Source organism: Salvelinus fontinalis, chromosome 38, assembly GCF_029448725.1.
Source record: "Salvelinus fontinalis isolate EN_2023a chromosome 38, ASM2944872v1, whole genome shotgun sequence".
Classification (NCBI taxonomy): Eukaryota; Metazoa; Chordata; class Actinopteri; order Salmoniformes; family Salmonidae; genus Salvelinus; species Salvelinus fontinalis.
In genome coordinates this window covers 17834081-17858522 of record NC_074702.1, presented here as the reverse complement: position 1 = coordinate 17858522, position 24442 = coordinate 17834081, and the positions used below count along the sequence as shown (strand labels likewise).

General features: G+C 44.9%; 1 protein-coding gene across 48 annotated transcripts in view; it reads left to right on the top strand.

Annotated features, from left to right (window-relative positions):
* LOC129837928 (regulating synaptic membrane exocytosis protein 2-like) overlaps positions 1–24442 on the top strand; it is a 244298-nt gene that overhangs the window by 197037 nt on the left and 22819 nt on the right. For 36 of the 48 annotated variants that reach the window (XM_055904461.1, XM_055904469.1, XM_055904465.1 and 33 more), the window contains one exon: positions 7475–7731. The exons of 8 other annotated variants lie outside the window; for them this stretch is intronic. In XM_055904461.1, coding sequence (XP_055760436.1) covers positions 7475–7731 — 257 coding nt within the window. Of the gene's footprint in view, positions 1–7474; positions 7732–8344; positions 8441–24442 lie in introns of those variants that run through there. 4 more of the 48 variants (XM_055904507.1, XM_055904464.1, XM_055904511.1 and 1 more) reach the window with 2 other exon arrangements.

The window sequence follows — 24442 nt, the reverse complement described above, 5'->3', positions numbered from 1 at the left end:
TTTAGCTGAGGGAACATCTTGGCCTAGATGAAAATGAAACACACAGCAACAATCTGCATGACCAGGAAGGAACACAGTGTTGGTTTGTTCAGTTAGCTGGGGTTGAAACCAGGCCCTCCAGTCTCTGGAGAGGCTCAGTGTTCCAAGCTGCTCTACTCCTAGCACTGTGGACAGACCCTGACACAAGACTCAGCAATAAGCTAAGGAGGAGAGGGAGGATGTGGGGGAGGGGGAGGAGTGGTAGAAGGCCATCCATAACATTAGATGGGAGATTTTGGTATATCTTTGAGGCAAGCTATAGCTCTCATAGACCATCACCTGAACTGAGGACTCAGATAAACTGCAGCCATATATAGCCTTGTTGAAGGTCTGTCTGTCTGGCATGTAGGATGAAGCCAGGCAATAGAAATGCTGCTTACATAATCATAGCGATGGGATCAATACAGGAATCATATTGATTCAATTGATCTCACATTAATATTTGACTATGTACAGTATAAGAGCAGCCCACAACTTCACTGTTGTCATTTTGTGTCAGTAGATTAAACAACACCACCACAGTGGAGATAAAAAGCATATGTGAAAATGCCAAATAAAACCCACTGCGTTTGTTGCCCTTGAAGTCACTTCTTCAAGGGTTCTGAGGTGCTTTAATGGAGACTAATACATAACCCTCTATGTAATCCACGACAGAGCAGCTCTCACTAACACCCCTTACTATCATAAACAATTGTCTTTATGAGGTGTGCTTGTAATTTCCATCTGAGCTACTTAGCAACCCTTACCCTCCTCTAGTGACACTGTCGGCAGTGCCAACCATGACCATGCAAAACAACACAGGGTGGCAAAGTTAAACAAGGCTGGATTCCAATAGAGCATTCCAGATTTTCATTTCGAAGAGAAGATTTTCCTCTGATATGGTTTTAGCTAGATATAATTAGTATTCTATTGCAACAGGTAACTCCTACATTCACCTGTTGGCAAACTAATGAATAATACAAATACAGAGAGGAGCTGACAGCCTAGGAAGCTTGGATAAATGCTCCGTCATCTGCCTAGTTCATGGAAAAAGTGGAGAGAGAATAGTGTAGGCTAGATCTCATTTACCTCCTCTCTGACTGGCCACATGCACCCACTGAGCTCAATAGTAAACGTTTTGCTGGCACTGTACTGCATTCAGACTGAGATGAATGGGGGTTAGGCCAGGTAACTTTCCAGAAGTAGTATCATGTGTACTTTGTCAGTATCATAACAGCAGTTACATTTGAAGTCGGAAGTTTACATACACCTTAGCCAAATACATATAAACTCAGTTTTTCACAATTCCTGACATTTAATCCTAGTAAATGTCCCTGTTTTAGGTCAGTTAGGATCACCACTTTATTTTAAGAATGTGAAATGTCAGAATAATAGTAGAGAGAATTATTTATTTCAGCTTTTATTTCTTTCATCACATTCCCAGTGGGTCAGAAGTTAAAATACACTCAATTAGTATTTGGTAGCGTTGCCTTTAAATGGTTTAACTTGGGTCAAACGTTTCGTGTAGACTTCCACAAGCTTCCCAAAATAAGTTGGGTGAATTTTGGCCCATTCCTCCTGACAGAGCTGGTGTAACGGAGTCAGGTTTGTAGGCCTCCTTGCTCACACACGCTTTTTCAGTTCTGCCCACAAATTTTCTATAGAATTGAGGTCAGGGCTTTGTGATGGCCACTCCAATACCTTGACTTTGTTGTCCTTAAGCCATTTTGCCACAACTTTGGAAGTATGCTTGGGGTCATTGTCCATTTGGAAGACCCATTTGCGACCAAGCTTTAACTTCCTGACTGATGTCTTGAGATGTAGCTTCAATATATCCACATAATCATCCCTCCTCATGATGCCATCTATTTTGTGAAGTGCACCAGTCCCTCCTGCAGCAAAGCAACCCCACAGCATGATGCTGCCACCCCCGTGCTTCACGGTTGGGATGGCGTTCTTCGGCTTGCAAGCCTTCCCCTTTTTCCTCCAAACATAACGATGGTCATTATGGCCAAACTGTTTTATTTTTGTTTCATCAGACCAGAGGACATTTCTCCAAAAAGTACAATCTTTGTCCCCATGTGCAGTTGCAAACCGTAGTCTGGCTTTTTTATAGCGGTTTTGGAGCAGTGGCATCTTCCTTGCTGAGCGGCCTTTCAGGTTATGTCGATATAGGACTCGTTTTACTGTGGATATAGATACTTTTGTACCTGTTTCCTCCAGCATCTTCACACTGTCCTTTTCTGTTGTTCTGGGATTGATTTGCACTTTTCGCACCAAAGTACATTCATCTCTAGGAGACAGAATGCGTCTCCTACCTGAGTGGTATAACAGCAGCGTGGACCCATGGTGTTTATACTTGCATACTATTGTTTGTACAGATGAACGTGGTACCTTCAGACATTTGGAAATTGCTCCCAAGGATGAACCAGACTTGTGGAGGTCTACAATTTTTCTTCTGAGGTCTTGGCTGATTTCTTCAGATTTTCCCATGATTTAAAGCAAAGAGGCACTGAGTTTGAAGGTAGGCCTTAAAATACATCCACAGGTACACCTCCAATTGACTCAAATGATATCAATTAGCCTATCAGAAGCTTATAAAGGCATGACATAATTTTCTGGAATTTTCCAAGCTGTTTAAAGGCACAGTCAATTTAGTGTATGTAAACTTCTGACCCACTGTAATTGTGATACAGTGAATTATAAGTGAAATAATCTGTCTGTAAACAATTGTTGGAAAAATGACTTGTGTCATGCACAAAGTAGATGTCCTAACCGACTTGCCAAAACTATAGTTTGTTAACAAAAGATTTGTGGAGTGGTTGAAAAACGAGTTTTAATGATTCCAACCTAAGTGTATGTAAACTTCCTACTTCAACTGTATATTGCGAAATGCTTTAAACAGACAATCAACCTTTTGAAGATCAGTGTGTTTCACAGAGTTCCATTCTGACCTTCTGACCTCTCAGAGATGATCATGGAGATGAGAGGTGGAGAGAGGAAGAATTATCTCTGTACATGACACCTCTAACTCCGTCATCTCTGTCACACTGGCCCTTCTAGTGACTGTGTGTGGCACCTGAGGTCAGACAGAACAGGGCCACCTGCCAAGAGATCACCTGGCTGACCTCCCTGCCAGAGGAGAGCACCAACTCACCTTTCTCTCTCTCGTTCTCTCTCTTTTGTGGTCTCGCTTTCTGTCTCTCTCTGTCTGTCTCTCTCTCTCCTTTCTCCCTCTCTCTCTCTTTTCTCCCTTTCTCTCTCCTTTCTCCCTATCTCTCTCTCTTTTCTCCCTATCTCTCTCTCTTTTCTCCCTCTCTCTCTCTCTTTTCTCCCTCTCTCTCCTTTCTCCCTAACTCTCTCTCCTTTCTCCCTCTCTCTCTTGTCTCCCTCTCTCTCTCCTTTATCCCTCTCTCTTTTCTCCCTCTCTCTCTTTTCTCCCTCTCTCACTCTCCTTTCTCCCTCTACTTTCTCTCTCCCTCCTTTCTCTCTCTCGTTCTCTCTCTTGTTGTCTCTCTCTGTCTCTCTCTCTCCTTTCTCTCTCTCTCGTTCTCTCTCTTTTGTTGTCTCTCTCTGTGTCTCTCTCTCTCTCCTTTCTCCCTCTCTCTCTCTTTTCTCCCTCTCTCCTTTCTCCCTTTCTCCCTATCACTCTCCTTTATCTCTCTGTTCTCTCTATCTCATTGTCTCTCTCTCTGTCTCTCTTTCTGTCTCTCTCTTTCTCTCTCTCTCTCTCTCTCTCAATTCAATTTCAATTTCAATTTAAGGTGCTTTATTGACATGGGAAACACATGTTCACATTGCCAAAGTCAATGAAATAGATAACAAACAAAAGTAAAGATTACACTTACAAAAGTTCCAAAATAAATATTATGTCAGTATACAGTGTTGTAATGATGTGCAAATAGTTCTACCCATCTCTCTCTCAATTCAATTCAATTCAATTGACTTTATTGACATGGTAAGTTCGTTATTACTTACATTGTCAAAGTATACATATCGAAAAATAAAAATAAAATATATATGTATATATATATACAAAATATATATATATTTATATATAAATAAATGGTGGGACCAACAGTAATAATAACAGTAGTAGTGGACATGGGATCACCATTAACAACAACTACAACAACAATATTAATCCGAACAACAATAAATTTACACAACAGTAGTAGACCAGTGTCAATATGACTTGAGAAGACATATGACCTGGTATGAAAGACAAAACAAAACTAAGCTAAATGGGAAATATTATCAATATTACTTTGCATTTTTCACTGGCTGCCCCTCAGGTTGTGGCAGGAGGACACATATTTGGCTGCCAAAACTGCACATTTTGGCTTTTCACCCAAGAAATATTTGATTTTTTCTTCATCTTTTATAGTTTCAAATTCTTTGTAATGAGTTATAATTTTGGGATAGAAATATGCTCTTAGGTCTGAGTATTTGTCACAGTGTAGTAGGAAATGCACCTCTGTCTCTACCTCTCCCCTGGAGCAGAGTGAGCACAGCCTGTCCTCTCTGGGCAGCCAGGTTTGTCTGTGACGACCGGTCTCTATAGCCAGACGGTGCTCACTGAGTCTGTACCTAGTCAATGTTTTCCTCAGTTTTCTATCAGTCACAGTGGTCAGATAGTCTGCCACCATGTACTGTCTGTTTAGAGCCAAATAGCATTGAAGTTTACTTTGATTTTTTGTGGTGTCTTTCCAATAGGTTATATATTTTTCTTTTTGTTTTGTGATGATTTGGTTGGGCCAGATTTTCTGAGGGCTGTCCCGAGGCTCTATGGGGTTGGTTTGGGTTGGTGAACTGAGCCTAAGAACCAGCTGGCTGAGGGGACTCTTCTCTGGTTTCATCTCTTGACATTGTAGAGCTGTGTGATGGAATGTTTTAGGGTCACTTGTTTTTAGATGGTTGTAAAATTTGATGGCTCTTTTTTCTATTCGAATGAGGAGGGGGTATTGGCCCAATTCTGCCCTACATGCGTTATTTTGAGTTTTTCTTTGTACTTGCAATACAGTCTTGCAAAACTCTGCATGCAATATTTCAGTTGGATGTTTGTCCCATTTAGTAAATTCATTATTAGAGAGTGGACCCCATACGTCACTGCCATATAGAGCAATTGGTTCTATAACTGATTGAAAAATTTTGAGCCAGATTCTAATTGGAAGTTCAATTTTGATGTTCCTTTTAATGGCATAGAATGCTCTTCTTGCTTTGTCTCTCAGCTCATTCACAGCCATGTGAAAGCTACCTGTGTTGCTCATATTTAGTCCTCTCTCTCTCTCTCTCTCTCTCTCTCTCTCTCTCTCTCTCTCTCTCTCTCTCTCTCTCTCTCTAGTGCTCTTAATAAACTCATGAGTGTGCAGAGACAGTGATCCCTTACTTCTTGCATACCCCTCTCTCCCTCAGAACACTGAGCTAATACAGTGGGCTTATGGGCTGATTGATTTCTGAGGAGCTTTAAGTCTTACATATGTAGTGCTGGTTGATAGAAACTCATAGTTAAACAGAGTAATCCATAGTTAGTGAATTGTAGCATGTATTATTGATTGTTTTTGTAAATAACTAATGTAGGCTAAATGATATGAGGATAAAATAATAATTTAGATGTGCAGTATTCACTGTGCCACTTTCAGTCCAGTATCTACAGCCGGTTTGGACGAACCCAGTGGACATGTTCAGTTCATACAGAAGCAGAAACATCCCTTCACTGAGTGAGGATACATGAGCCCTACATAATCACCTTAAGAGCAATTAAGGGAAGTAGCCTATGTAACAGCTTCAAACTGAGTAGAGCACTAATGCCACAGACGTGAATGGTAGAGACGGGAGAGGAGGAGAGGAGCCTAATTGAAATAATTGAAGAAGTAATTGTCAAAGGGCATAGATTTTTGATCCTATTGACTCTTCTTGAAATCTTCTGGATAAAACAATTGCACGTTATAGGTCAGCCGCCGTTTTAGACGACTCCTGTGCTCGGGCGGCTCTTTACCACGTATTTATACTCATTTATACTCATTAGGACTTAAAACCCATGGCACAGGATATCATTTGTCTCTCAAACGTTAAACCTAGCACTGCGAGCCAAAATGAGGCCTTCATTTCGACACCTATTTCTTTTCAAGCAGAAAAAGAAAAGTTGAAGTTGAATAATATCTCACCAGTATTGAAATGAACTCTTCCACAAATTGTAAGTGTGCTCATGAATCAGGGTCAAACTTCACATCTTCTCTTTGATCACTTGAATCCTGAGGAGAATAAATAAGAACAGATTGCCAGTCATAATGAATAGCTCATCTGAAGCTGGGGATAAAAGGTAGAAAGACTAGAATTTAGAGCTTTAGAATTGAGATGTCTTATTTCTTAAAAAGGTGAAGGCTCTTTTGTTGTTCAAACAATATGACTGTTTCATTTTAGATGGCTGAAGGAGGAACACGGTGTCACAGGCTTTTACTGTACCTTTCTGCATGTTAGTTGAATTCACTTTTCATTTTTGACTGTTTTGTATATGTACTCATTTGACAATGATCACAAAATCAGTAAAACAGCCATATTAATGTATCAATCAACCAGCTACCCATCCAGTGCATGACACATCTGTGGGAAGTTTAGCCAGAGGTCCTTGAGCCCTGTCTCTAAACCTATTTCCTAAGTCCTGGACTACTGTAGCTGAGCACTGTCTCTAAACCTATTCCCTAAGTCCTAGACTACTGTAGCTGAGCCCTGTCTCTAAACCTATTCCCTAAGTCCTAGACTACTGTAGCTGAGCCCTGTCTCTAAACCTATTCCCTAAGTCCTAGACTACTGTAGCTGAGCCCTGTCTCTAAACCTATTCCCTAAGTCCTAGACTACTGTAGCTGAGCCCTGTCTCTAAACCTATTCCCTAAGTCCTAGACTACTGTAGCTGAGCCCTGTCTCTAAACCTATTCCCTAAGTCCTAGACTACTGTAGCTAAGCCCTGTCTATAGACCTATTCCCTAAGTCCTAGACTACTGTAGCTGAGCCCTGTCTCTAAACCTATTCCCTAAGTCCTAGACTACTGTAGCTGAGCCCTGTCTCTAAACCTATTCCCTAAGTCCTAGACTACTGTAGCTGAGCCCTGTCTCTAAACCTATTCCCTAAGTCCTAGACTACTGTAGCTGAGCCCTGTCTCTAAACCTATTCCCTAAGTCCTAGACTACTGTAGCTGAGCCCTGTCTATAGACCTATTCCCTAAGTCCTAGACTACTGTAGCTGAATCCTGTCCTTGTCTCCTCTCGTCCCCTGTCTCCTCCCCGGTCTCATTTTCTCGTCTCCCCTGTCTCCTCGTCTTCTCTGTCTCCTCTTCTCTCCTCCCCTGTCTCCACCCCTGTCTCCTTTCCTCTACCTCCTCTTCCTCTCCTCTCCCTCTCCCTCTCCTCTATCCTGTCTGTCCTGGCCTGCCCCTGTAATGGTGGTGTGTGGCTGACAGTGACTTTACGTCCAAAATGAAAAACAGGCAGTTGGGCACGTCGTCAGGGAGTATGAACATGACCAAGAGCACAAGCATCGGTGGAGACATGTGCAACCTGGAGAAGACGGACGGCAGCCAATCGGACACGGGCGTGGGCATGGTAGGCGGGGACGGGGACGGGGACAAGAAGAGACGCTCCAGTATTGGTGCCAAAATGGCAGCAGTGGTTGGCCTCTCGCGGAAAAGCAGGAGTACCTCTCAGCTCAGCCAAACAGGTAGGCGTGCCTGAGTCACTTGGGATATATATCTCTCTGCCATTATCTCTGATGTACTGTACTACGACACTGTCTGTGTATCATGTCTTTTTGCCCCTCTCTCTTTCAATGAATGTCATATGATACCTCAGTTCTTTCCTTTTCCTCCAGTTTGCATATCTTTCTGTCTGCAGGAGTTCTGGATCCAGAGCTAGAAGGATGTCTAAGATGGCATGAATGTGTTTTATCGTCATCACTTCTCTCTTCCTCCTAGATGATGACATTCCTACTGTCGAGACACGTTCCTTCCCTTCCTGAAACCCTTTGTTTTGATTATTGTTCTTTGCAGGAACAAGGTTGTACAAGAAAACAACATGCAGACCATTGTATTGGATTGTTAATGATGTGTACGTGATGTTCAAATAATGGTTCTCATGTGTTTTCGTATTCCTTTTGTTGTTTTTCGATACTGTAGTTTTGCAGTTAAATTTATGTTTCACAAGGCAGAGAGGTGTCTTCAGTTACATACCTTCTCTTTCTGACCTCAGTCACGTTTTCAAGATGCTATACTCTAAGGGCCTCAGTATCACGTAGCACTCTGGGTCTTTTCATAGACTGACTGGTGGAGACGCAGCCGGTGGGAGAGAAACATTTTACATTTGATTCCATTTGTGTCACAATGTTTGTCATGAATACTCAAAGGAGAACCTCTTGTCATAGGTGTATCAGAACGAGAGAGAGAGAGAGAGAGAGAGAGAGAGAGAGAGAGAGAGAGAGAGAGAGAGAGAGAGAGAGAGAGAGAGAGAGAGAGAGAGAGAGAGAGAGAGAGAGAGAGAGAGAGAGAGAGAGAGAGAGAGAGAGAGAGAGAGAGAGAGAGAGAGAGAGAGAGAGAGAGAGAGAGAGAGAGAGAGAGAGAGAGAGAGAGAGAGAGAGAGAGAGAGAGAGAGAGAGAGTCAAACCACCTAGCAATGTGAGGCTAGAGGGTAACAAATTGTTGTAGCCTCTCTATTAAAAATCTAGGCCAATTGAATGTACTCCTTCTGAAGGAAAGGACTGGTAAAGACCATTATTGCAGTGATTTACACCAATGGATGACCCGAAAATGTCAATCATCATAAGTTATTTTCATAACATGTTCCTCAGTTAATATCACACAAAGCTACTTGCTCACTCCTCCCTTCTTCATCAGTCGTGTCCACTGAGGGTTGAACGCAAAGGGACGTGTGTGCGTGCATGTGTGAGTGCGCATGTGTTGGAGCGTGCATGTGTGTGTGTGTGTCACTCACGTGGTGCTGCCTTACCCCACATGACATGGGCCCCAGTCTTATCTCTTTGTAGTTTTAGTCGTTCCTACTGATTGCCCCGCAGCACATCATTCTGTCATGGTTGCCCCACAGCGCATCATTCTGTCATGGTTGCCCCACAGCGCATCATTCTGTCATGGTTGCCCCGCAGCGCATCATTCTGTCATGGTTGCCCCGCAGCGCATCATTCTGTCATGGTTGCCCCGCAGCGCATCATTCTGTCATGGTTGCCCCGCAGCGCATCATTCTGTCATGGTTGCCCCGCAGCGCATCATTCTGTCATGGTTGCCCCACAGCGCATCATTCTGTCATGGTTGCCCCACAGCGCATCATTCTGTCATGGTTGCCCCACAGCACATCATTCTGTCATGGTTGCCCCACAGCGCATCATTCTGTCATGGTTGCCCCGCAGCACATCATTCTGTCATGGTTGCCCCGCAGCACATCATTCTGTCATGGTTGCCCCGCAGCACATCATTCTGTCATGGTTGCCCCGCAGCACATCATTCTGTCATGGTTGCCCCGCAGCGCATCATTCTGTCATGGTTGCCCCGCAGCGCATCATTCTGTCATGGTTGCCCCACAGCGCATCATTCTGTCATGGTTGCCCCGCAGCGCATCATTCTGTCATGGTTGCCCCGTAGCACATCATTCTGTCATGGTTGCCCCGCAGCGCATCATTCTGTCATGGTTGCCCCACAGCGCATCATTCTGTCATGGTTGCCCCACAGCGCATCATTCTGTCATGGTTGCCCCACAGCACATCATTCTGTCATGGTTGCCCCACAGCGCATCATTCTGTCATGGTTGCCCCGCAGCACATCATTCTGTCATGGTTGCCCCGCAGCGCATAATTCTGTCATGGTTGCCCCGCAGCGCATCATTCTGTCATGGTTGCCCCGCAGCACATCATTCTGTCATGGTTGCCCCGCAGCACATCATTCTGTCATGGTTGCCCCGCAGCACATCATTCTGTCATGGTTGCCCCGCAGCACATCATTCTGTCATGGTTGCCCCGCAGCACATCATTCTGTCATGGTTGCCCCGCAGCACATCATTCTGTCATGGTTGCCCCGCAGCACATCATTCTGTCATGGTTGCCCCGCAGCACATCATTCTGTCATGGTTGCCCCACAGCACATCATTCTGTCATGGTTGCACCGCAGCACATCATTCTGTCATGGTTGCACCACAGCACATCATTCTGTCATGGTTGCCCCGCAGCACATCATTCTGTCATGGTTGCCCCACAGCGCATCATTCTGTCATGGTTGCCCCACAGCGCATCATTCTGTCATGGTTGCCCCGTAGCACATCATTCTGTCATGGTTGCCCCGCAGCACATCATTCTGTCATGGTTGCCCCACAGCACATCATTCTGTCATGGTTGCCCCACAGCGCATCATTCTGTCATGGTTGCCCCACAGCACATCATTCTGTCATGGTTGCCCCACAGCGCATCATTCTGTCATGGTTGCCCCGCAGCACATCATTCTGTCATGGTTGCCCCGCAGCGCATAATTCTGTCATGGTTGCCCCGCAGCGCATCATTCTGTCATGGTTGCCCCGCAGCACATCATTCTGTCATGGTTGCCCCGCAGCACATCATTCTGTCATGGTTGCCCCGCAGCACATCATTCTGTCATGGTTGCCCCGCAGCACATCATTCTGTCATGGTTGCCCCGCAGCACATCATTCTGTCATGGTTGCCCCGCAGCACATCATTCTGTCATGGTTGCCCCGCAGCACATCATTCTGTCATGGTTGCCCCGCAGCACATCATTCTGTCATGGTTGCCCCACAGCACATCATTCTGTCATGGTTGCACCGCAGCACATCATTCTGTCATGGTTGCACCACAGCACATCATTCTGTCATGGTTGCCCCGCAGCACATCATTCTGTCATGGTTGCCCCACAGCGCATCATTCTGTCATGGTTGCCCCACAGCGCATCATTCTGTCATGGTTGTCCCACAGCACATCATTCTGTCATGGTTGCCCCGCAGCACATCATTCTGTCATGGTTGCCCCACAGCACATCATTCTGTCATGGTTGCACCGCAGCACATCATTCTGTCATGGTTGCACCACAGCCCTTTCAGTAGAACCTCTCTCCTCCTTCACCCCTTTTTGACTTGTGACTGAAGTGAGCTTCTGAAGTTCTTTGAGTGACTGATTTGGTCAAGATATGAACACTATTCCTGATAGGGTCTCTAGATAGCACATCGTCATGTCTTTATCTGTAAGACACTTGTCTCTTCCCATTTCTAACACCATCCATTATGTGGTTGTATAATAAATGAGTCTCAATGGTTATTTCACAAAAGGCAAGTACACAACTTCTCTGGAAATGAATGAGCACATGCAAAAGCTATGATTGTGTTTCTATCAAAAGGAAAGATTTATAAAAAATATAAAAGCAACATGCAACAATTTCAGTTACAGTTCATATAAGGGAATCTCAATTGAAAAAATTCATTAGGCCCTAATCAATGGATTTCATATGACTGGGCAGGGGTGCAGCCATGGGTGGTCCTGGGAGGGCATAGGCCACTGGGGAGCCAGGCCCTGCCATTCAGAATTAGTTTTTTTTCCCACAAAAGGGCTTTACTCCTCAGTTTCATCAGCTGTCCTAGTGGCTGGTCTCAGACAATCCCGTAGGTGAAGAAGCCAGATGTGGAGATCCTGGGCTGGTGTGGTTACACATGGTCTGTGGTTGTGAGACCGGGTGGACGTACTACCATATTCTCTAAAACGACGTTGGAGGCGTCTTAGTTGCAACAGCTCTGGTAGACATTCCTGCAGTCAGCATTGCCAAGTGCATGCTCCCTCAAAACTTGATACATTTGTGGCATTGTGTTGTGTGACAAAACTGCACATATTAGAGTGCCTCTTATTGTACCCAGCACAAGGTGCACATGTATAATGATTGTGCTCTTTAATCAGCTTCTTGATATGCCACACCTGTCAGGTGGATGGATTATCTTGGCAAAGGAGAAATACTGACTAACAGGGTTGTAAACAAATTTGTGCACAACATTTGATAGAAATAAGCTTTTACTATTTTTTATTTCAGCTCATGAAACATGGGACCAACACTTTATATGTTGTGTTTATATTTTTGTTCAGTATGTGTGTGTGTATATATATATATATGCAGTTGAAGTCAGAAGTTTACATACACCTTAGCCAAATACATTTAAACTGAGTTTTTCACAATTCCTGACATTTAATCCCAGTAATAATTCCCTGTATTAGGTATGTTAGGATCACCACTTTATGTTAAGAATGTGAAATGTCAGAATAATAGTAGAGAGAATGATTTATTTCCGATTTTATTTCTTTCATCACTCATACACATACACTCAATTAGTATTTGGTAGCATTGCTTTAAATTGTTTAACTTGGGTCAAACGTTTCAGGTAGCCTTCCACAAGCTGGGTGAATTTTGGCCCATTTCTCCTGACAGAGCTGATGCAACTGAGTCAGGTTTGTAGGCCTCCTTGCTCGTACACACTTTTTCAGTTCTTCCCACACATTTTCTATAGGATTGAGGTCATGACTTTGTGATGGCCACTCCAATACATTGACTTTGTTGTCCTTAAGCCATTTTGCCACAACTTTGGAAGTATGCTTGGGGTCATTGTCCATTTGGAAGACCCATTTGTGACCAAGTTTTAACTTCCTGACTGATGTCTTGAGATGTTGCTTCAATATATCCACATACTTTTCCTGCCTCATGATGCCATCTATTTTGTGAAGTGCACCAGTCCCTCCTGCAGCAAAGCACCCCCACAACATGATGCTTACACCACCGTGCTTCACGGTTGGGATGGTGTTCTTTGGTTTGCAAGCCTCCTCCCTTTTTCCTCCAAACATAACGATGGTCATTATGGGCAAACTGTTTTATTTTTGTTTAATCAGACCAGAGGATATTTCTCCAAAAAGTACGATCTTTGTCCCTATGTGCAGTTGCAAACTGTAGTCTGGCTTTTTTATGGCGGTTTTGGAGCAGTAGCTTCTTCCTAGCTGAGCGGCCTTTCAGGTTATGTCGATATAGGACTCGTTTTACTGTGGATCCCTCCAGCATCTTCACAAGGTCCTTTGCTGTTGTTATGGGATTGATTTGCACTTTTCTCACCAAAGAACGTTCATTTCTAGGAGACAGAATGCGTCTCTTCCTGAGCGGTATGACGGCTGTGTGGTCCCATGGTGTTTATACTTGCGTACTATTGTTTGTACAGATGAACATGGTACCTTCAGGCGTTTGGAAATTGTTTCCAAGGATGAACCAGACTTGTGGAGGTCTACAATTTTTCTTCTGAGGTCTTAGCTGATTTCTTTAGATTTTCCCATGATGTCAAGCAAAGAGGCACTGAGTTTGAAGGTAGGCCTTGAAATACATCCACAGGTACACCTCCAATTGACTCAAAGCATGTCAATTAGCCTATCAGAAGCTTATAAAGCCATGACATAATTTTCTGGAATTTTCCAAGCTGTTTAAAAACACAGTCAACTTAGTGTATGTAAACATCTGAACTACTGGAATTGTGATACAGTGAATTATAAGTGAAATAATCTGTCTGTAAATAATTGTTGGAAAAATGACTTGTGTCATGCACAAAGTAGATGTCCTAACCGACTTGCCAAAACTATAGTTTGTTAACAAGAAATTTGTGGAGTCAGAGTCCAACCTAAGTGTATGTAAACTTCCGAATTCAACTGTGTACATATATAAATAATATTGTCATGTTTTTGTACAAGTCAGGCAGGCCTGTCCATGTCAAGATTTTGCTGCAAAATACACACACACACACACACACACACACACACACACACACACACACACACACACACACACACACACACACACACACACACACACACACACACACACACACACACACACACACACAACCCCCTTCAACACACACACACACACAACCCCCTTCAACACACACACACACACAACCCCCTTCCACACACACACACACACAACCCCCTTCAGCTTGAATCTTAAGAGCATATCAATATTTCACTCAATGCTTTTAGGTGCATCAGCGTGAGTATGTCTGTAAGTCCGTCTCTCAAATCTTTGTCCTGGTTCTGAACCAACCAATGGATGGAGACTCTGCCATGTCGTCCCGATGCAATGTACTCTCTTTCTCTCTCTTTGGCCTACTTTGTTGTTGCTTTACCCAGAGGCCCTGACCGCCGACTTAAGGGGCGCATTCAAAGGATGGATGGATTTAAGAGGTTATTCCAGATGTTCTATCTGTATCCATGTCGATGGGATTGGAGCAGGTTGGCCAAACAGAGTCTGACTGACACACACATACAGGGTTGTTTCTACGTGGGCGTCAAGAGGTCATGTGCAAAGAAACACGCACACACACTTTGTTCCTTTCATTCTTTTGTTCGAAGACGATGGTATTTGTTCTTACTTAAAATAGCACCGTGTAACAGATGTAAAGTTCTCGTGTTGACCTTTGGATATTTCTGCTGAAGGGACTGTCTTACTGTACCAGGCATGTAATGTATTAACCTTGTTATTCGCTATTCTGCTGTGTTAATTCAAGGTTACCATACGGTTGAGGAATCAATGTGGACTCTAGAAGTTTGTTAGCTTGAACATAATGGTGTAATTGATCCTGTTGTGATAGCTGCTTCATAGGGCTGATGTTTTTCTGTATGTGTGTGTGCATGCGCTTGTGTGTGTGTGTGCGTGTGCATGTGCGTGCACTTGTGTGTGTTTGTACACATGTGGGCATGTGTGCGTGTATGTGTCAGCGTGGCGTTACTCATGACCAAGCTGAAACACAGAGTTGATTTGTAAAGTTTGATTGTTTCAGACCTCGTTCAGCAGTCTGGTAATTACACTCTAGCCTCGGAGGAGAAGACTCTAAATCCCAATACATCCTCCTCCCCCAAAACTGCTGTTAACAAATCTGCCTCAGCAGAAAAAAACACACTTTAGTGCCTCAAATTCTGCAAGCCATTGAAAATATTGCCTTATGCAATGTTTCAAACGTACCGATATTGTAACTAATAAAATGTGATATGCTCAAATAGTAAATATGACAGCCTACCTGTCCTATCTCAGCATCTTTCTAGGCAAGTTGTCATAAAACATTGTGCTGATAAAGATAGTTACAGTTACAGATTTGTGTTGCAATCTTGTGATCTCAACGACACTTCAGTTAAGCTGCTTCAGGAGATGATTAATATGCATTCTGTCTCAGAAACATCTGCATGTTGCTATTGTACTTTCTTCAGCTCATGTGTGAGAGCAACATTGCAAGATTATGTTATAATGCTGTAATTGCATCAAATGGTTGTTTTATGCAACAGAATAGAGGGTTCTTATAACTCTATTGTGTCTGTGTGAACTGAAAGTGGGCCTCTGGAAGATTTAACACTGACAGGAGATTTACGATGTCTTTGGGTGATACCACATTCCAGAGCATGAGTTAATGTTTCTGTACTGGGGTACCAGGGGGAGATGGCTCCAGTATGGAGTTGGGAGGCCAGACCCTGATCTCTACACAATGAGGACTGTATAAGCATCTTTCATACAAATCTTAACCTTGTGACCCATTCCATATATCTGTTGTTTGTCAAGTAGACTGAAGGAGGATGGACTTTGCAATACAATGCTGTGGCTCCAACCAGCTGGTTGAGTTCTCAGTGATCACCTGCAGGGGTGATTATCGACCAGCTCCATTACTGCAGTAATTAAATAATAAAGTTTGATTGTTTTGAAGAAATCTAAAAGTCTCTCCTTTTGATTACAATAATTCCACCACACAGGTCAGACTGTAAGACATGTATTATACATTTATGATTGACCTAGTCCTTATTGTCTTGCAGCACAAATAGTAGTATTGTCCCAAGCCCTCCCTGGGTTGTCTCTCTGTGCTGTTCTGTTAACACCCTGAGTCCTGATAAAGTCTGTCTGGGAAGTAGCAGAGCCTTTCTCCAGTCTGAACTTACTGATGGCTCAGTTGGTGTTCAGGCAGAGCTGACATGCCAGAGATGTTAAATCTCATTCTGTTGGAAAAGCATTAGAGAGAAAGAGACACACAGATGTAGTCCAATATGCATTGTGTACATACAGTGGGGCAAAAAAAGTATTTAGTCAGCCACCAATTGTGCAAGTTCTCCCACTTAAAAAGATGAGAGAGGCCTGTAATCTTCATCATAGGTACACTTCAACTATGACAGACAAAATGAGAAGAGAAAATCCAGAAAATCACATTGTAGGATTTTTAATGAATTTATTTGCAAATTATGGTGGAAAATAAGTATTTGGTCAATAACAAAAGTTTATCTCAATACTTTGTTATATACCCTTTGTTGGCAATGACATAGGTCAAAAGTCTTCACAAGGTTTTCACACACTGTTGCTGGTATTTTGGCCCATTCCTCCATGCAGATCTCCTCTAGAGCAGTGATGTTTTGGGGCTGTTGCTGGGCAACACGGACTTTCAACTCCCTCCAAAGATTTTCTATGGGGTTGAGATCTGGAGACTGGCTAGGCCACTCCAGGATCTTGAAATGTTTCTTACGAAGCCACTCCTTCGTTGCCCGGGCGGTGTGTTTGGGATCATTGTCATGCTGAAAGACCCAGCCACGTTTCATCTTCAATGCCCTTGCTGATGGAAGGAGGCTTTCACTCAAAATCTCACGATACATGGCCCCATTCATTCTTTCCTTTACACGGATCAGTCGTCCTGGTCCCTTTGCAGAAAAACAGCCCCAAAGCATGATGTTTCCACCCCCATGCTTCACAGTAGGTATGGTGTTCTTTGGATGCAACTCAGCATTCTTTGTCCTCCAAACACGACGAGTTGAGTTTTTACCAAAAAGTTATATTTTGGTTTCATCTGACCATATGGCATTCTCCCAATCTTCTTCTGGATCATCCAAATGCTCTCTAGCAAACTTCAGATGGGCCTGGACATGTACTGGCTTAACCAGGGGGACACGTCTGGCACTGCACGATTTGAGTCCCTGGCGGCGTAATGTGTTACTGATGGTAGGCTTTGTTACTTTGGTCCCAGCTCTCTGCAGGTCATTCACTAGGTCCCCCCGTGTGGTTCTGGGATTTTTGCTCACCGTTCTTGTGATCATTTTGATCCCACGGGGTGAGATCTTGCATGGAGCCCCAGATCGAGGGAGATTATCAGTGGTCTTGTATGTCTTCCATTTTCTAATAATTGCTCCCACAGTTAATTTCTTCAAACCAAGCTGCTTACCTATTGCAGATTCAGTCTTCCCAGCCTGGTGCAGGTCTACAATTTTGTTTCTGGTGTCCTTTGACAGCTCTTTTGTCTTGGCCATAGTGGAGTTTGGAGTGTGACTGTTTGAGGTTGTGGACAGGTGTCTTTTATACTGATAACAAGTTCAAACAGGTGCCATTATACAGGTAACGAGTGGAGGACAGAGAAGCCTCTTAAAGAAGAAGTTACAGGTCTGTGAGAGCCAGAAATCTTGCTTGTTTGTAGGTGACCGAATACTTATTTTCCACCATAATTTGCAAATAAATTCATAAAAAATCCTACAATGCGATTTTCTGGATTTTTTTTCTCATTTTGTCTGTCATAGTTGAAGTGTACCTATGATGAAAATTACAGGCCATCTCATCTTTTTAAGTGGGAGAACTTGCACAATTGGTGGCTGACTAAATACTTTTTTGCCCCACTGTACCAGCCTCACCACTTATAGATTGTAATGTAGATATGGTGTTCTACTGTCCCTCAACTATGTGTCTGTTCTAGGCTGTAAAATAGTTGAACTTTGAGCTTAACGAGTCCAGAGGAGGGTAATTCATCTTCTCCTAATCTGGGTTCCAGTCTCTCACACACATGCACACACACACATACACACACACACATGCACACACACACACGCACACGCACACGCACACACACACACACACACACACACACACACACACACACACACACACACACACACACACACACACACACACACACACACACACTACACTACACTACACTACACTACACTACACTGAGGCTGCTGCTATAACGACTGCTGCTATAACGGCTGCTTCCATGTAGCCTACACTACACTGAGGCTGCTGCTATAACGACTGCTCCCATGTAGCCTACACTACACTGAGGCTGCTGCTATAACGACTGCTCCCATGTAGCCTACACTACACTGAGGCTGCTGCTATAACGACTGCTCCCATGCAGCCTACACTACACTGAGGCTGCTGCTGTAACGACTGCTCCCATGTAACAGCTGCTATAACGACTGCTCCCATGTAGCCTACACTACACTGCGGCTGCTGCTATAACGACTGCTCCCATGTAGCCTACACTACACTGAGGCTGCTGCTATAACGACTGCTGCTATAACGGCTGCTCCCATGTAGCCTACACTACACTGAGGCTGCTGCTATAACGACTGCTGCTATAACGGCTGCTTCCATGTAGCCTACACTACACTGAGGCTGCTGCTATAACGGCTGCTCCCATGTAGCCTACACTACACTGTGGCTGCTGCTATAATCACTGCTCCCATGTAGCCTACACTACACTGAGGCTGCTGCTGTAACAACTGCTCCCATGTAGCCTACACTACACTGAGGCTGCTGCTATAACGACTGCTGCTATAACGACTGCTCCCATGTAGCCTACACTACACTGAGGCTGCTGCTATAACGACTGCTCCCATGTAGCCTACACTACACTGAGGCTGCTGCTATAACGACTGCTCCCATGTAGCCTACACTACACTGAGGCTGCTGCTGTAACGACTGCTCCCATGTAACAGCTGCTATAACGACTGCTCCCATGTAGCCTACACTACACTGCGGCTGCTGCTATAACGACTGCTCCCATGTAGCCTACACTACACTGAGGCTGCTGCTATAACGACTGCTGCTATAACGGCTGCTCCCATGTAGCCTACACTACACTGAGGCTGCTGCTATAACGGCTGCTCCCATGTAGCCTACACTACACTGAGGCTGCTGCTATAACGACTGCTCCCATGTAGCCTACACTACACTGAGGCTGCTGCTATAACGGCTGCTCCCATGTAGCCTACACTACACTGCGGCTGCTGCTATAACGACTGCTCCCATGTAGCCTACACTACACTGAGGCTGCTGCTATAACGGCTGCTCCCATGTAGCCTACACTACACTGCGGCTGCTGCTATAACGGCTGCTCCCATGTAGCCTACACTACACTGCGGCTGCTGCTATAACGGCTGCTCCCATGTAGCCTACACTACACTGCGGCTGCTGCTATAACGGCTGCTCCCATGTAGCCTACACTACACTGAGGCTGCTGCTATAACGGCTGCTCCCATGTAGCCTACACTACACTGCGGCTGCTGCTATAACGACTGCTCCCATGTAGCCTACACTACACTGAGGCTGCTGCTATAACGACTGCTGCTATAACGGCTGCTCCCATGTAGCCTACACTACACTGAGGCTGCTGCTATAACGGCTGCTCCCATGTAGCCTACACTACACTGAGGCTGCTGCTATAACGGCTGCTCCCATGTAGCCTACACTACACTGAGGCTGCTGCTATAACGGCTGCTCCCATGTAGCCTACACTACACTGAGGCTGCTGCTATAACGACTGCTCCCATGTAGCCTACACTACACTGAGGCTGCTGCTATAACGGCTGCTCCCATGTAGCCTACACTACACTGAGGCTGCCGCTATAACGGCTGCTCCCATGTAGCCTACACTACACTGAGGCTGCCGCTATAACGGCTGCTCCCATGTAGCCTACACTACACTGAGGCTGCCGCTATAACGACTGCTCCCATGTAGCCTACACTACACTGAGGCTGCTGCTATAACGACTGCTCCCATGTAGCCTACACTACACTGTGGCTGCTGCTATAATGGCTGCTCCCATGTAGCCTACACTACACTGAGGCTGCTGCTGTAACGGCTTCTCCCATGTAACGGCTGCTATAACGACTGCTCCCATGTAGCCTACACTACACTGAGGCTGCTGCTATAACGGCTGCTCCCATGTAGCCTACACTACACTGAGGCTGCTGCTATAACGACTGCTGCTATAACGGCTGCTCCCATGTAGCCTACACTACACTGAGGCTGCTGCTATAACGACTGCTCCCATGTAGCCTACACTACACTGAGGCTGCTGCTATAATGACTGCTCCCATGTAGCCTACACTACACTGAGGCTGCTGCTATAATGGCTGCCGCTATAACGACTGCTGCTATAACGGCTGCTCCCATGTAGCCTACACTACACTATGGCTGCTGCTATAACGGCTGCTCCCATGTAGCCTACACTACACTGTGGCTGCTGCTATAACGACTTCTCCCATGTAACGGCTGCTATAACGACTGCTCCCATGTAGCCTACACTACACTGAGGCTGCTGCTATAACGACTGCTCCCATGTAGCCTACACTACACTGAGGCTGCTGCTATAACGACTGCTGCTATAACGACTGCTGCTATAACGGCTGCTCCCATGTAGCCTACACTACACTGAGGCTGCTGCTATAACGGCTGCTCCCATGTAGCCTACACTACACTGAGGCTGCTGCTATAACGACTGCTGCTATAACGGCTGCTGCTATAACGACTGCTGCTATAACGGCTGCTGCTATAACGACTGCTGCTATAACGACTGCTGCTATAACGGCTGCTGCTATAACGGCTGCTGCTATAACGACTGCTGCTATAACGACTGCTGCTGTAACGGCTGCTGCTATAACGACTGCTGCTGTAACGGCTGCCGCTGTAACGGCTGCCGCTGTAACGGCTGCCGCTGTAACGGCTGCCGCTGTAACGGCTGCCGCTGTAACGGCTGCCGCTGTAACGGCTGCCGCTGTAACGGCTGCCGCTGTAATGCTGCTATAACGGCTGCTGCTGTAACGGCTGCCGCTGTAACGCTGCTATAACCCTGCAATAACGGCTGCTGCTATAACCCTGCTATAACGGCTGCTGCTATAACCCTGCTATAACGGTTGCTGCTGTAACTTATAACACATGTCTTCGCTACCTCATGCTCTGTTTGTCCCCCCTCTCTCCCTCTCTCTCTTTCAATCTCCCCCTCTCTCTCTCTCTCTCTCTCTCCCTCTCTCTCTCTCAATCTCCCTCTCTCTCTCTCTCTCTCTCTCTCTCTCTCTCTCTCTCTCTCTCCCTCTCTCTCTCTCTCTCTCTCTCTCTCTCTCTCTCTCTCTCTCTCTCTCTCTCTCTCTCTCTCTCTCTCTCTCTCTCTCTCTCATCACAAATGTGGGGCATTGGTTAGTACTGAATTATCTGTAGGACAGTACATCTGCAATGTCCTAGCTGGAGTTAATATCCACTCTGAAACTGTTCAGTTTTACCAATCACACTTCACAATTGTGAATTGTGTACTGATATCTGATGTGGTTTACAGACACTGACTGGAGAATTCATTTTTTTCCAGTTAGAGAGGGGCTTTTGCCAGCTTGTCAAGCAATGAGGAAAGAACCACAGTGACATTTACTAACCCAAGGAGACAGAGCAATTTGAGTCAAACCTTTACTTTTATGACACTGGACTTAAAGGAAAGATTCACCCATTTTGATTGTTGTATCGTATTTGTGCATCTCTGAGTGATCTATCGATTCCTGGGGTCATTGCATGTTTTCATGTCATGTGATGCAAAACGCGTCATACCGGCTGTATTTCTGCCTGCTTGAACGGTGACTATCTCGGATATATGAAAACATGAAATGACCCCAGGAATCGATAGAACATCACTCAGAGATGCACAAATATGATACAACATTCAACATGGGTGAATCTTTCCTTTAACTTTTTTTATTTTTTATTTTTATTTCACCTTTTATTTAACCAGGTAGGCCAGTTGAGAACAAGTTCTCATTTACAACTGCAACCTGGTCAAGATAAAGCAAAGCAGTGCGACAAAAACAACATCACAGAGTTACACGTGGAATAAACAAACGTACAGTCAATAACACAATAGAAAAATCTATATACAGTGTGTGCAAACGTAGTAAGATTAGGGAGGTAAGGCAATAAATAGGCCACAGAGGCGAGATAATTACAATTTAGCATTAACACTGGAGTGATAGATGTGCAGATGATGATGTGCAAGTAGAGATACTGGGGTGCAAAAGAGCAGAAATAAATAACAATATGGGGATGAGGTAGTTGGGTGGGCTATTTAGAGATGGGCTGTGTACAGATGCAGTGATCGGTAAGCTGCTCTGACAGCTGATGCTTAAAGTTAGTGAGGGAGATATAAGTCTCCAGCTTCAGTGATTTTTGCAATTCGTTCCAGTCATTAGAGGCAGAGAACTGGAAGGAAAGGCAGCCAAAGTAGGAGTTGGCTTTGGGTGACCAGTGAAATTTGACCAGTGAAATATACCTGCTCGAGCGCGTGCTATGGGTGGGTGCTGCTATGGTGACCAGTGAGCTGAGATAAGGCGGGGCTTTATCTAGCAAAGACTTATAGATGACCTGGAGCCAGTGGGTTTGGCGACTAATATGAAGCGAGGGCCAGCCAACGAGAGCATACAGGTCACAGTGGTGGGCAGTATATGGGGCTTTGGTGACAAAACGGATGGCACTGTGATAGACTACATCTCATTTGCTGAGTAGAGTGGTGGAGGCTATTTTGTAAATGACATCGCCGAAGTCAAGGATCGGTAGGATAGTAAGTTTTACGGGGATATGTTTAGCAGCATGAGTGAAGGAGGCTTTGTTGCGAAATAGGAAGCCGATTCTAGATTTATTTTTGGATTGGAGATGCTTAATGTGAGTCTGGAAGGAGAGTTTACAGTCTAACCAGACACCTAGGTATTTGTAGTTGTCCACATATTCTACGTCAGAACCGTCCAGAGTAGTGATGCTAGGCGGGCGGGCGGGTGCGGGCAGCGATCGGTTGAATAGCATGCATTTAGTTTTACTACCACCCTGCATACCACTGCTGGCTTGCTTCTGAAGCTAAGCAGGGTTGGTCCTGGTCAGTCCCTGGATGGGAGACCAGATGCTGCTGGAAGTGGTGTTGGAGGGCCAGTAGGAGGCACTCTTTCCTCTGGTCTAAAAAAAAAAATATCCCAATGCCCCAGGGCAGTGATTGGGGACACTGCCCTGTGTAGGGTGCCGTCTTTCGGATGGGACGTTAAACGGGTGTCCTGACTCTCTGAGGTCATTAAAGATCCCAGGGCACTTATCGTAAGAGTAGGGGTGTTAACCCCGGTGTCCTGGCTAAATTCCCAATCTGGCCCTCAAACCATCATGGTCACCTAATAATCCCCAGTTTACAATTGGCTCATTCATCCCCCTCCTCTCCCCTGTAACTATTCCCCAGGTCGTTGCTGCAAATGAGAATGTGTTCTCAGTCAACTTACCTGGTAAAATAACGGTAAAATAAAAAAAAATAAAAAATAAAAACTAGCATTTAAGAGCAGTTGGAGGCCATGGAAGGAGTGTTGTATGCATTGAAGCTCGTCTGGAGGTTTGTTAACACAGTGTCCAAAGAAGGGCCAGAGGTATACAGAATGGTGTCGTCTGCGTAGAGGTGGATCACAGAATCACCAGCAGCAAGAGCAACTGTAACGGCTCTCGTTGGTGGTAGAAAGAGTAAACCAAGGCGCAGCGTGGAAAGTGTTCATGATTTTTATTTAAAAAACACTCAAACAAAATAACAAAATCGAAAACGAAAATGCACAGTTCTGTCAGGCAACAGTAACTAAACAGAAAACAAGATCCCACAACCTAATTGTGGGAAAAAGGGCTGCCCCAATCAGACACAACAATAGACAGCTGCCTCTCGGCCAAAAACAAAGAAACAGAAAACATAGAATTTCCCACCCGAGTCACACCCTAACCTAACCAAACATAGCGAATAATAAGGATCTCTAAGGTCAGGGCGTGACTGCAACATCATTGCTATATACAGAGAAAAGAGTCGGCTCGGGAATTGAACCCTGTGGCACCCCCATAGAGACTACCAGAGGCTCTCTGATTTGACACACTGATCTCTATCTGAGAAGTAGTTAGTGAACCAGGCGAGGCAATCATGTGAGAAACCAAGGCTATTGAGTCTGTCGATAAGAATGCGGTAATTGACAGAGTCGAAAGCCTTGGCCAGGTCGATGAATACGGCTGCACAGTAATGGCTCTTATTGATGGCGCTTATGATATCATTTAGGACCTTGAGCGTGGCTGAGGTTCACCGATGACCAGCTCGGTTGGTTTCCCGAGCTGGTCATCGGTGAACCTCAGCCTCCGCATTACGGAGAAGGAACGGTGGGATTCGAAATGGTCGGTGATCTGTTTGTTAACTTGGCTTTCGAAGATTTTAGAATGGCAGGGCAGGATGGATATAGGTCTATACAAGTTTGGGTCTAGAGTGTCTCCCCATTTGAAGAGGGGGATGACCGCCACAG